General features: G+C 36.0%; 1 protein-coding gene across 1 annotated transcript; it reads right to left on the bottom strand.

Moving 5' to 3' along the window:
* Window positions 1-5,573: 5,573 nt before the first annotated feature.
* LOC114691242 (olfactory receptor 8D2-like) lies at window positions 5,574-6,512 on the bottom strand. The gene has a single exon (XM_028866503.1). It carries the CDS (start codon window positions 6,498-6,500, stop codon window positions 5,574-5,576), a length of 927 nt encoding a protein of 308 aa, XP_028722336.1. The 5' UTR covers window positions 6,501-6,512.
* Window positions 6,513-13,315: the final 6,803 nt, after the last annotated feature.

Genomic DNA, 13,315 nt, shown 5'->3' on the forward strand with positions numbered 1-13,315 from the left:
GACTCTAGCTTGTGCCAAGTTGACACACAAAACCAGCCAGAACAACTGTTAAGAGTTTATTTTAGCAGTCTTAAGCAAGGAGCTTTGTTCATTAGGAGTAAGTAAACAAGGTCTTAGACACTCAAGGAATCATTAACATGTGGCTGGGGCTGAAACATGCAGGCTCTCCCATTGTCTCAAGAGCAGATACACTGAGATTTTCAAGATTTTCCCTCAACAGCAAATTTAGAGATTTGTCATACTGCCATTATACACAGATTCTTCTCCTTACCTCATTTTCTCATTATTTGTAGCTTGTTGTGGTTGCTGTTGAGGAAGAATCTTGCTGTGTAGCCCAAGGACTCAGCTTTAAAATTATCTTTCCTCAGCATCCAAGTGATTTCATCACACACAGGCCTGGCTGCTTTTGTTCTTGTTAATTTCACTTCCTGGAAATATATTTTTCCCATCTAATAGATCCTGATTAGGGTTCTCCTTCCCTCTACTCCTAACAATTTCTCCCCATTTCTCATCCTGTCTGGATTCACCCACTTGCTACCTCACATTAGAAAACAAACAGGCTTCTAAGGGATAACAATACCAGGAGATAAGATTTTAAAAAATCAAATAAGACAAATTAAACAGAAGGGAAAGAGCACAAGAAAGGGAACAAGAAACAGATAAGAGATGCAGAGACCCACTCATTTACATACTCAGGAATCCCAGAAAAACACTAAACTGGAAGCCATAATATATATATATATATATATATATATATATATATATATATATATATGCGAATGGCCTGTATATCTATATGATATAAATTAAAAACTAAGTTTTAAAAAGCCCCGGCACAGCATTATGAGATAAGACTACCCAAAGATACAATTGAGTTCATTTTCTGTTAGCATTACTGCTGGGTAGTTTGTTTCCCAGTGAGACTCCCTTGCCAAAACCAAATTTTCATTTTCGGGTGGTTGTCAACTGTAGATAGCTTTTAGGCTAGGGTGGGGCATGTGTCTACTTCTCCTTTCAGCTCTAGGATACCATCTGTTGCAGACTCCAACAGGCCTTGATCTTGCTACCTCAGGCTCTATGAGTTCATATGGGAGCTGATTCTGTTGATACAGAGGGCCTGATTTTCCTGGATTTCTCTATCCCCTTTGACTTTTCTACTCTTTCTGCCTCCTCTTCCACTTTCAGGATACTATCCTAATATGGTGTTTTATTCAGTGTAAAGAGACATTTTACAAATACAGCTTTTACTTAGTTAACTTGTAGAATCCTTTAGTCTTAAATATTTTTTTTATTTTTAATAAAACTTACTTAATTTAACCACACTATACATGTACTTTTTCATTTGAAACACGATTTGATGAGGTTGAAAAGCTACAACATACACAACTCAAGGTAAACATGAAGGCTGAAAGACAACAGATGGCAGATGGGCTGCAGAAGACAATGTCAGTTTTTCTCAATTTAATATGTGTAGGTGTAGCCATATAAACAAACTCAAAGGAAAAAACCACATGATCATCTCACTAGATGCAGAAAAGGCATTTGACAAAATCCAACATCCCTTCATGATAAAAGTCTTGAAGCGATCCGGAATACAGGGAACATACCTAAGCATAATAAAGGCAAGCCAACAGCCAACATCAAATTAAATGGAAAGAAACTCAAAGCAATTCCAGAGCAATAAGACAACATAAGGAGATTAAGGGGATACAAATTGGAAAGGAAGAAGTCAAGCTTTCCCTATTTGCAGATGACATGATAGTATACTTGAGTGACCCCAAAGATTCCACCCAGGAACTGATAAAGCTTATAAACACCTTCAGCAACATAGCAGGATACAAGATCAACTCAAAAAAATCAGTAGCCCGCCTATATACAATGGATAAAGAAGCTGAGAAGGCAATTAGAGATACATCACCCTTTACAATAGCCACAAATGACATAAAATACCTTGGGGTAACACTAACCAAGCAAGTGAAGGATCTATATGACAAGAACTTTAAGTCCCTGAAAAAAGAAATTGAAGAAGATGTCAGAAAATGGAAAGATCTCCCATGCTCATGGATAGACAGGGTTAACATAGTAAAAATGGCAATCTTACCAAAAGCAATCTACAGATTCAATGCAATCCCCATCAAAATACCAACACAATTCTTCACAGACCTGGAAAGAATAATACTCAACTTCATATGGATAAACAAAAAACCCAGGATAGCCAAAAGAATCCTGTACAATAAAACAACCTCTGGAGGCATCACAATCCCTGACTTCAAGCTCTACTATAGAGCTACAGTAATAAAAACAGCTTGGTATTGGCATAAAAACCGACATGTGGACAAATGGAATTGAATTGAAGACCCTGACATTAACCCACACACCTATGAACTTATAATTTTTGACAAAGAAGCCAAAAGGGTACAATAGAAAAAAGAAAGCATCTTCAACAAATGGTGCTGGCATAACTGGATATCAACATGTAGAAGACTGCATATTGATCCATATCTGTCACCGTGCACAAAACTTAAGTCCAAGTGGATCAAGGACCTCAACGTAAACCCAGCTACTCTGAACCTGCTAGAAGAGAAAGTAGGAAGTAGTCTTGAACGCATTGGCATAGGAAATCACTTCCTAAATATAACACCAGTAGCACAGACACTGAGAGAAACAATCAATCAATGGGACCTCTTGAAACTGAGAAGCTTTTGTAGAGCAAAGGATAAGGTCAACAAGGAAAAGCAACAGCCTACGGAATGGGAAAAGATCTTCCCCAACCCCACATGTGACAGAGGACTGATATCCAGAATATATAAGGAACTCAAGAAATTAGACATCAAAACAATCAACAGTCCAATTGAGAAATGGGCTTTAGAACTAAACAGAGAATTCTCAACAGAGGAAGCTCAAATGGCTGAAAGACATTTAAGGAATTGCTCAACATCCCTAGTCATCAGGGAAATGCAAATCAAATCAACTCCGAGATACCACCTTACACCTGTCAGAATGGCTAAGATCAAAAACACTAAAGACACTTTATGCTGGAGAGGATGTGGAACTAGGGGAACTCTCCTCCACTGCTGGTGGGAATGCAAGCTTGTACAACCACTTTGGAAACCAATATGGCACTTTCTTAGAAAATTGGGAATCAATCTCCCCCAAGATCCAGCTATACCACTCTTGGGCATATATCCAAGAAATGCTCAATCATACCACAAGAGCACTTGCTCAGCTATGTTCATATCAGCATTGTTTGTAATAGCCAAAGCCTGGAAACAACCTAGATGCCCTTCAACTGAAGAATGGATAAATAAATTTTGGCACATATACACAATGGAATACTACTCAGCAGAGAAAAACAAAGGCATCATGAGGTTTGCAGGCAAATGGATGGATCTAGAAAAAATCATCCTGAGTGAGGTAACCCAGACTCAGAAAGACAAATATGGTATGTATTCACTCACAGGAGGATGCTAGATGTGGAACAAGGATGACTGAACTGCTACTCATATCACCAGTGAGGCTACCTGGAAAACAGGACCCCAAGAAAGACACGGAGAAATGGATGAGATCTACACAAACAGCCTGGAAATGAATGGGAGCAATGAAGGGCGAGGGTCGAGGGAAAGAGAGTGGGAGATCCTAGCTGGATCAAGAAACGAGAGGGAGAACAAGGAATAGGAGACCATGGTAAATGAAGACCACGTGAGAAAAGGAAGATACAAAGAGCTAAAGAGGCCCACAGAAATCCACAAAGATACCCGCAGAAAAGACTGCTGGCAGCGGTTGAGAGACAGCCGGGACTGACCTACTCTGGTGATGGGATGGCCAAACACCCTAATAGTTGTGCCAGAAACCCCATCCAAGGACTGAGGAATCTGGATGCAGATATCCACGGCTAGGCCCCGGGTGGAGCCCTGGGAGTCTAATTAGTGAGAAAGAGGAGGATTTGTATGAGCGAGAATTGTTGAAACCAAGGTTGGATAAAGCACAGGCACAAATAACCAAACGAATGAAAACACATGAACTATGAACCAAAGGCTGAGGGGCCCCCAACTGGATCAGGCCCTCTGAATAGGTGAGACAGTTGATTGGCTTGATCTGTTTGGGAGGCATCTAGGCAGTGGTACCAGGTCCTGGGCTCATTGCATGAGTTAGCTGTTTGAAACCTGGGACTTATGCAGGAACGCTTGGTTCAATCTGGGAGGGGAGGAGGGGACTGGACCTGCCTGGACTGAGTCTATCAGGTCGATCCCAGTCCTCGGGGGAGACCTTGATCTGGAGGAGGTGGGAATGGGGGGTGGGCTGGGGGGAAGGGGAGGGGGGCAGGAAGGGAGAGAATAAGGGAATCTGTGGTTGTTATGTAGAACTGAATAGTATTGTAAAAAAAAAAAAAAGAGAAAAAAATATGTGTAGGTGCGGCCGGGCGTTGGTGGCACACGCCTTTAATCCCAGCACTCGGGAGGCAGAGCCAGGCGGATCTCTGTGAGTTCGAGGCCAGCCTGGGCTACCAAATGAGCTCCAGGAGAGGCGCAAAGCTACACAGAGAAACCCTGTCTCGAAAAACCAAAAAAAAAAAAAAAAATATGTGTAGGTGTAGAACATGCTTTCATATTAAGGACACCAAGGTTTTTTCCCACAATTCCCATTTCTATGTCATAATCTAGTACATTCTGTGATATTTCTTCAATCACTGTAACCCTTTTTGATTGCACAAAGCTTATATTATGATGTGAAATGTGACAGAAACCACTCTTCCTAAGAAAGTAATATCAAGCCAGGTGGTAGAGTATGCTTTTAATCCCAGCACTCGGGAGGCAGAGGCAGGCAGATCTCTGTGAGTTCAAGGCCAAACTGGCCTACAAAGCGAGTTCCAGGAAAGATGTAAAGCTACAAAAAGAAATCCTGTCTCCAAAAACCAAAAAAAAGAAAGAAAAGAAAAAGAAAGAAAGTAATATCAAAATGACAAAGCATTGCCCTAAAGTCTGCAATGAATTTTTACAGTTGTTATACTCATTTCCTTATATGTAGTGGCTTAAATTTACAGGAAATTCTTAAGTTACAGTTCTAGAGACATGTTTAAAATCAAAATTAACTGATCCAAACTGGTGCTTAGACTGCCCTTCACTCTTCAAACAGGTAACAAGGGAAGAGATATACAAATAGCTCTTTGCTTCTAGCAGATGCTGGGATGCCTTGCTGTGTGTTTGCATCACTCAAGCCTCTACAAGAACGTATATGAATGAGTTCATTTGCCCAACACTCTGAAAGACATTTCTTCAAATGTAGCAATGATATCTTTACTTTCCAGTCAGTGAGAGCACTATTTTTATTATAATCAAAATATTACAATGTCCCAACCCTTCCTCTTATGTCAATTTCTTTTCCATTTCAACATTTACAAAGATTACACTATCCATTAGTAAATTATATTACTTGATAATGCACAAATTTGTCTCATACTCTCAAACATGAAATAATCATTTCTCAAATAATGATGACTATTTTCTCTGGAGGAAAGAAAAATATACAAAAAATGCCAAGGATATCTCATCTTTCATTGTTTTCATCTCTCAATTTTAGGATGACTGCCTTCCCCCAACCATCTTTTTCAATGCATTCTTTACATCCTTGTTCCTCAGGCTGTATATTAGGGGATTCAGCATTGGGATCACTGTGGTATAGAACACAGAAGACACTTTCTCCTCTTCCATATTATTACTGGAAGGTGGCTTGAAATACATGAATGTTATAGACCCAAAGAAGATCCCCACAGCCATAATATGGGAGCTACAGGTACCAAAGGCTTTGGAACGTCCTTCAGTGGAGCGGATGCGAAGAATACTATTTAGGATGAAAGCATAAGAGATAATGACAGCCAGTGTAGGAGCTAGGGTATTAATTCCACCAATAATAAATAACAGTATCTCATTGATACGGGTACTGGAACAAGACAGAGACAACAAGGGCAGAATGTCACAAAAATAATGGCTGACAAGATGAGACCCACAAAAGGACAACATTGTCATGCGTGTGGTATGGACAGTAGCCCCAAAGAAACCCAGTGAGTACACCACAGCCATCATTATGGAACAGACCCTTTGGGACATGACAATGTTGTAAAGCAGTGGGCTACAGATGGCAACATAGCGGTCATAGGCCATGGCTGTCAGGAGGTAGCCTTCTGCAATGGCTAAAAGGAGGAAGAAGTAAAGCTGAGTCATGCACTCCAAAAAGGATATGATGTTCTTCTCAGACACAAAGTTCACCAACATCTTAGGTGTAATGACACAAGAGTAGCAGAGGTCAATGAAGGATAAATGACTAAGAAAATAATACATTGGAGAGTGAAGTTGAGAACTCATGGTGATTAGAATGATCATGCCCAAATTTCCCACCACTGTGATCACATATATTACAAGAAACAGGAGGAACAGAGGGACCTGAAGCTCTGGACGTTTTGTTAGCCCTTCAAGGATGAAGTCAGTCACTGAAGAATCATTCATTGTAGCCAGTACTTATAAAATATTATCTATAAGGAGAATGGAGAGAAAAGGTTGACGGTCACTATTAATTTCTGAATCTTACTGATGGATTGCATCTCTGATAACCTCATTTCCCCTTACCTTTCTGTACTTCATAAACAGATTTTAAAATTACTTCTTTTACTTTGTGAAATTAAATTATAATGACAGCATTTCCCTTTCTTTAACAATGTAAGTACTTCAGATAACAATATGCACAGTCAGACCAATTATTGTATTTGTATAATTAAAATACAACTACCTATCCTTTTCATCTGAGTACATGCCAAGGGAACCATCAACTTTGTGATATTTTAGTTTCAATTATAGCTTAGAAAATCTAAAAACAATCTCTTTCAGATTCTCTTTATATGAGTCAAAATCACAATCACTAAACCTGAGAGTTCCCACAAAATAAAGTGACTCTCAAAAGCTGGGAGCACAGATACAATTAAAGGGAGTCTGTGTTTAAAATAAAAGATTATAGAAATTGGTCTATTTACCCTAGACTTGCAATCTTTCAAATCTCTTCTCAGAAGAGAAAGCAAGACTAGATTAAGGTATTCTCCTTGGTATGGATGTAAGAAAAACATGTGAATATTGTTGAACCATAAAGTATAGCTGAGCCCAGCACTGTCCTTGAAAGATCAAAGCAGAGCTGATTTCCAGGTGTAATATCTAAAACACCAATAAATCAATGTTTCCTTCATGTGCTTTTTTTTTCCCTTGCAACATTTGAAGCCAACTTTTCGCTGACCTTTCTTTCTAATCTATTAGATCAGAATGGCATGCTTTCTTGATTTTGTTTAGTATCTCCTAAGTTCAAATATAGTTGAAATATATGGTTTTAAAATGTTCATGTTTATAATTTTTATTGAGTAATTTTGTATTGCAACAGTCCCTTCAGGCAGCAGAGATGGCACAACAGTTAAGTGCAGACTACTCTTCCAGAAGACCTGGGTTCATTTCCTAGTACCTATCTGCATGCTTGCACCTATTTACAACTCCAGTCCCAGAGTTTCATCTTCTGGTTTCTGCAGGCACCAGGCATGCAAATGATGCATTGACATACACAAAGACAAAACATCCATGCACATCAAATTACTATAATAAGATAAAATGTTTGTAAATTTACAAAAGGAGAAAATACGTCAGAATTGATGACTTTAAATTACATTTTTTTAAAATAAGAGACAAATAATTGAGAAAACATTCATGTTTACAATAGATATCCTACCTTTATTTTGTAATTTTAAAGCATTCTTAAAGTTAAAAAAGTGTAGAGAAAGTTGTTTCAGTATGTTTTTGAAATCCTTCTACAATTTATTAAAATTATTCAGTGTATCTGCATATTTTAGAACAAGATTTGAAGAGATATTATTGCACTTGATACAATAGGATATCATTTTCAAGAATAGAGTAATGAATCTGAATCATGAAAAAAAAAGTGATTCTTTAGCCTGGGCTGCATAGCAAAGTCCTGTCTCAGAAAACAAAACAAAAAGGACCATATTTTAGGATAATTTAAGAGTTACTAAGGTGTTCAGTCCTGTTTAGAGTGGAGTATCTTCAGATGGATGCTCTGAACTTCACCACTTAACCATAGGAATCAGACTGAGAGATTTTTAATTTATACCGATAGAACGGTTCCATGCAGCACAGCAGAAAGAGGCATACAACAGCTTTTGGCACTTAATAGATACCACAATTTTGGTTAGGTGCAAACATTACTGGCTGGATTTCCTTTTGTAAGGAAGAGTCATCCAGATAAACTACAGATGATTTTGAGGTTTCAATTGAGCATCTGATGGAGCAAAGAAACCCATCACTGCATGTTTTGGCAGAGCTCAATAGAAGATGATCAGGAATATCTCCCTTATCTGGAGATGCTTATTTAGTGAGTTAAAAAACTCAGGGTTAGAAAACAGTATCAGAAAATATCTATACAAAACCAATATAGAGATCATAACATCCATCTACTAAGATTCATTCTCTGAAGCATTCAAACTTGTTCACTCTTAGCATCCTGCTTTCTTAGGAAATATTTTTGTTGCAAATGCAAGAGGTCAAAATAAAAGAGCAAACTTAGAAAGATTTAGGGAGACATGTGAAAGCACTTAAGCCCAGCTGAGTATTGTAAGAAGGGCAGCTAAACAACAATGCAAAGGGGCTACTAAATCAAATGAAAAATCAGTAAAATCGTAAGTCCTCAAACTGCAAATTTATCTAGATATCAGAAATTTTGGTCCTGTTAGAGTACACAGAGGTATTTCCAAATAGTTCATGTAAATATAATTTATATGAATGTGTTTTGACATTGTCATCTCAAAGAGGTAGGAGAGATTGACACAATATTTAAACTTCCTACCTAAGTAAACCATAGTGGAAGTCACAGATGAGCAGAGATAAGATATTATATATGTAATCTTTGATTGTCAATAAAATATTATATACAATGAAAATGAAAATGAGCAACTTCCATTTGCATAGGGCATGTGCTCTCTGTAGGCAGAAAATGAGATATTGATTTTTGGCTCTTATTTTTTCCTCCCCTGTTTGGGCACCCACAGTTCTCCTGTCTTTGTAGTTTAATAATATGAAATGCTATTAGATAGAACACTTGTCTGCTGCAATTCTTTATATACATGATGAGTATCCAAGAAAAGTAAGTGATATTCAATATGTTAGACTACAGATGCTCATGAGGTCTACTAAGTTATCAATGAAATAATCAGCATTTATACATTTACATGATAGAGAAAGAGAGAGAGGAAATATGTGTGTGACTAAAATGAAAACAAAAGTTGATGTTTTGTTTCTCTGTCTAAAATAAAATATAGAATCCATTTCTATAAATACCTAATCTTTAAACATATGACTAGCAAAGTGTATATTCAGGCAGACAATGAGCAAGTGAGAATATATTAAATCTTTGATTTCACTTTTCTACACTGTGTCTTTAGAGCAGTTTTTTTATGCAATTGTGGTATTTTAAATCACGTAAAAACAAGTGAATATAACCTAATGAACAAATGCTATATCAGAAGTGATGTAACATAGTGTTAAAATTTTTAACATCACCGTGGAACTATACTACATGGCATCAAATTTTGAGTTACTTCATTTTAGTCATTAACTACATATTAGTTACCTCAGTAGTAAATTTATTGTGTGGAATTCCTTTTAGATAATTAAATGAGATAATGTAGGTTTGAAATTAATTTTCAAAGTTTAGAATGCACAGTGTTATGATTAGCAGTATTGATGAAGTAATTATTGTTAAGAGTATTTGAACGGTACCACTCAGATATCATTCATGACTTTTTGAACCTTCTGAGAAATTTGAATCTACTTACCTTAGGATGTTTGTTTGCTTCAATCACAGAGAACTTACATTGTTTGAAATTGTTGATCTTGGATTTAGAAATATACCAGTAATCCATTCCCAAAGGTGCACAGACTCACTGAAGATTTGGCCCCTGTGTAACACAATTAATAAAGAAAACAAACAAGTGTTTTAATGATCTAAGTAACATTTCACTACCTCAGGGATTCAACACTATTAACAAAACTCAATAATATATCCCATGCTATCTTCATATAATAATCTAGAATTTACAAAATATTTTTATTTTATTCATTTTTTTGTTATCTGCTTTCTACTCTAGTAGATTTCAGTCAGTCTTAAAGGGATTTACTCTCTCAAGAAATAATAGATTTTCCTCTTCCCTGATCTATATTTTTTTCTATCACAGCATCTGTGAAGATACATAGTGCCTCAAATACTATTGCCTAAAGACTAAATGCAATTAGAACATTCTTTCCTGTGAGACAAGACTTGCCTCAGGAATTTCGTGTAGTTTAAATTGCTTGTTCAAATCCCAACTTTCTGCTTTATGACCTAGATCCACATAATCCTTAACGTTGTGTGAAACCATTGGTCACTGAAAATATGTGAGATCTTGCTCCTAGTATCCCTTTCTCATATTTTCTTACTTGGTTGAAACAAAGTAAAATCTGAGCTAGAATTTTATTTTATCCAAGCTCACCTGAAACTTACATTCCTTGCCCATTCCAAAGAAGGCATATACCACCATACTTAGCTTAAATTAAAAAAAAAATAATTAGTTCTTTGAGATTGTTTTGTTCATAAACATCCCCCCAAAAAAATCTTTCGAATTGGAGTCCTCATTTCCTATTGACAAAACTTTGTGTCAGATTTATTTATATTTATTTGTTTATTTTAGCTTCAAGATTAATTGGTGATGCACAAATATTCTTGTGTGTTGCCTTCTATTCATACCAGGTGTTATATTCTTAGAGAAAACTGTCTCTCCCTCCCTAGCAGCTAACAATTGCCAATAGTTCCAAGGCTAGGGGTCAGAGTTTGAGTTTAGCTCCCCTCTCCAAGCTAGGATGTGGTCTGGCTTGGGTTTTCACAAGTCTTGCACATGCTTTCATAATCACTTGACTTCCAGTGTGCAACTGTCCTCTAAACAGTTTTGTATTTTTATTTTTTTTATTTAAAATGTTATTATACCATTTCCCATTCCCTTTTCTCACTCCAAAATTTACCATGTATTTCCATTTTCTTCTTTCTTTAATTCATGTCATCTTTTTCTTTAATTATTGAATAGACACACAAACAGAAAGACAGACAGACGGACAGACAGACACACACACACACACACACACACACACACAATATATATGTATTCCTAAATTTACACATGAAATTTCTTGGTCCACCTAATGTTACTTGTGTATTTATATATGATTTCAGAGTTGATGATATTGGTAAATTTATTTTAAAAATTCAAGATAGCCAACATTTTTTAAACACATGAACTAATATTACTTTATAGTTATTTAGAAGTTCAATATAAGACTATGCCTAGCATATGAGGCTAAGATCTAGGGATTATAAACCATCTATTTCTTTGTTGATTAGAAGTTTATTCAGATCATTTAAAATCATAGTTTGATAAGTAATGGTATATTAAAACTTTTACATCTCATCTATGTTTTCCAATTTCAGAATATCCTAAAGAAATATGATGCAAATCTGTTAATTCTGAACATGTTTCCCTTTTCAATTTTAATGTATATTAAAATCTGCTCAATTATTTCTTGAATAATTCGGTTTTGTTTTTTCTTTCATTAGTTATTTTAATTATCAATTTTTTTATTTTGTTGTTCTTATGTTTGACTTTTTTATTATTCATATATATGTATGTATATACATACATGTATGCTTGTATATTTATTTACACACACACACACACACACACACACACATATATATATATATATATATATATATATATATATATATATATATACACACATACCCATTTTACATCTGCTTGACCACACTGGAGATTGAATGTAGATCAGATATGTTCTGCCATTGACTATATACAAACTGAGGTTTGTTTTTACTTTTTATTTTGAAGATGTAACTAAATTGCTGAAGTTGACCTTAAACTCACTTTGTATCCTTGGCTGTCCTCTACCTCCACCTCTCCAGGAACTGAGAGTACCACTAGGCTCAGCTTCTCCTAAATATTTATCCTTTAAATTATATAGTACATTTACTATTACATTGTCATTAAAGTATTATTATTAAAATATTAATACTATATTATTATTTTAGGATTATTTGATTTTATACTGATGTTTAAAATCCATGATTAACATATTAAAGTCAGAATTTTTTCTTAAATTATGAAGTTAACTCAAGGCTATAGTGGCCTTGTCTTAGTTAGGGTTCCTTATTGCTGTAAAAACACACTGTGAGCGCAGCAACTCTTATATAGAAATCATTTAAATTAAGGGGGCTCATTTATAGTTTCAGAGGTTCAGTCAGTTATCGTTATGGCAAGGAGCATGGCGACATGCAGGCAGAGGTGGTGCTGGAGTTGAGACTGCTACATCTTGCAGGCCACAGGAACTCAATTGACTGTCACACTGAGGGTAACTTGAGAAAAAGAGACCACAAAGCCTGCCCCCATAGTGACACACTTCTTCCAACAAGGACACACCTCCTAACACTCCCTTTCAAACCCACACATGCACCATTAGCTGTGTCAAACAATTTTGTCTCCCGTGTCAATCAGTTCTAAATATATTCTAATTTTTTTCTTTTATTGTAATATTTATTTGTCCTGTATTTTCCCCTCATTATTTATATTGGTATACTCCTGTTTTATGGTGAAGCTTTAGTTTTGTGACTCTTAGAGTTGTTTCATTCATTTTGTCACTGTTATTCATGTATCTTAGGTTCTAATAATATTGTGTTTTCTTTATTGTACTTTCTGTTTAGCAACCTTTTTTCACTTTCGTTCCTCTTATTAAATTAAATATGGCTTGTTTGTATCTCCTTTTTCATTTCACATTTGAAATTCTCACATTTCAGAGGGCTCCCCTGAATTTTTGTAATTGCTCTTGAATTAGCAATACTAAAAGCAATCTATGCACAACTTCTTCTCAAATAATTAAAGGGTTAGAAACTACTATGTCACTAATCTACCTCCTTTTGTGTATTCTTGCTCTCTGAAAATGAATGTCACATTGTTGTGAAATATGCCTGGTGTTTCTGTTCTTTTCTTGGGAAAATGCCTCTTGAAACTGACCTACATGTTCATCAAGTTCATCCCACCTTTTGTCATTTTACCTTCCTTTCATTCCTAGCTCTTACTTCTAAAGTGTGCTTATCTGTTCACTGTTTCAGCAAGAAGGCCTTGTTAGTGAATAAATGCCCTAGTTTATGTATTAGAATGTCTGTATTTCATGAT

The sequence above is a fragment of the Peromyscus leucopus genome, chromosome 7 (genome assembly GCF_004664715.2).
Source record: "Peromyscus leucopus breed LL Stock chromosome 7, UCI_PerLeu_2.1, whole genome shotgun sequence".
NCBI classification, from domain to species: Eukaryota; Metazoa; Chordata; class Mammalia; order Rodentia; family Cricetidae; genus Peromyscus; species Peromyscus leucopus.

Excerpts from the sequence above, each read along its gene's own strand:
- LOC114691242 (XM_028866503.1), bottom strand. The coding sequence starts at position 6,500 with ATGAATGATTCTTCAGTGACTGACTTCATCCTTGAAGGGCTAACAAAA.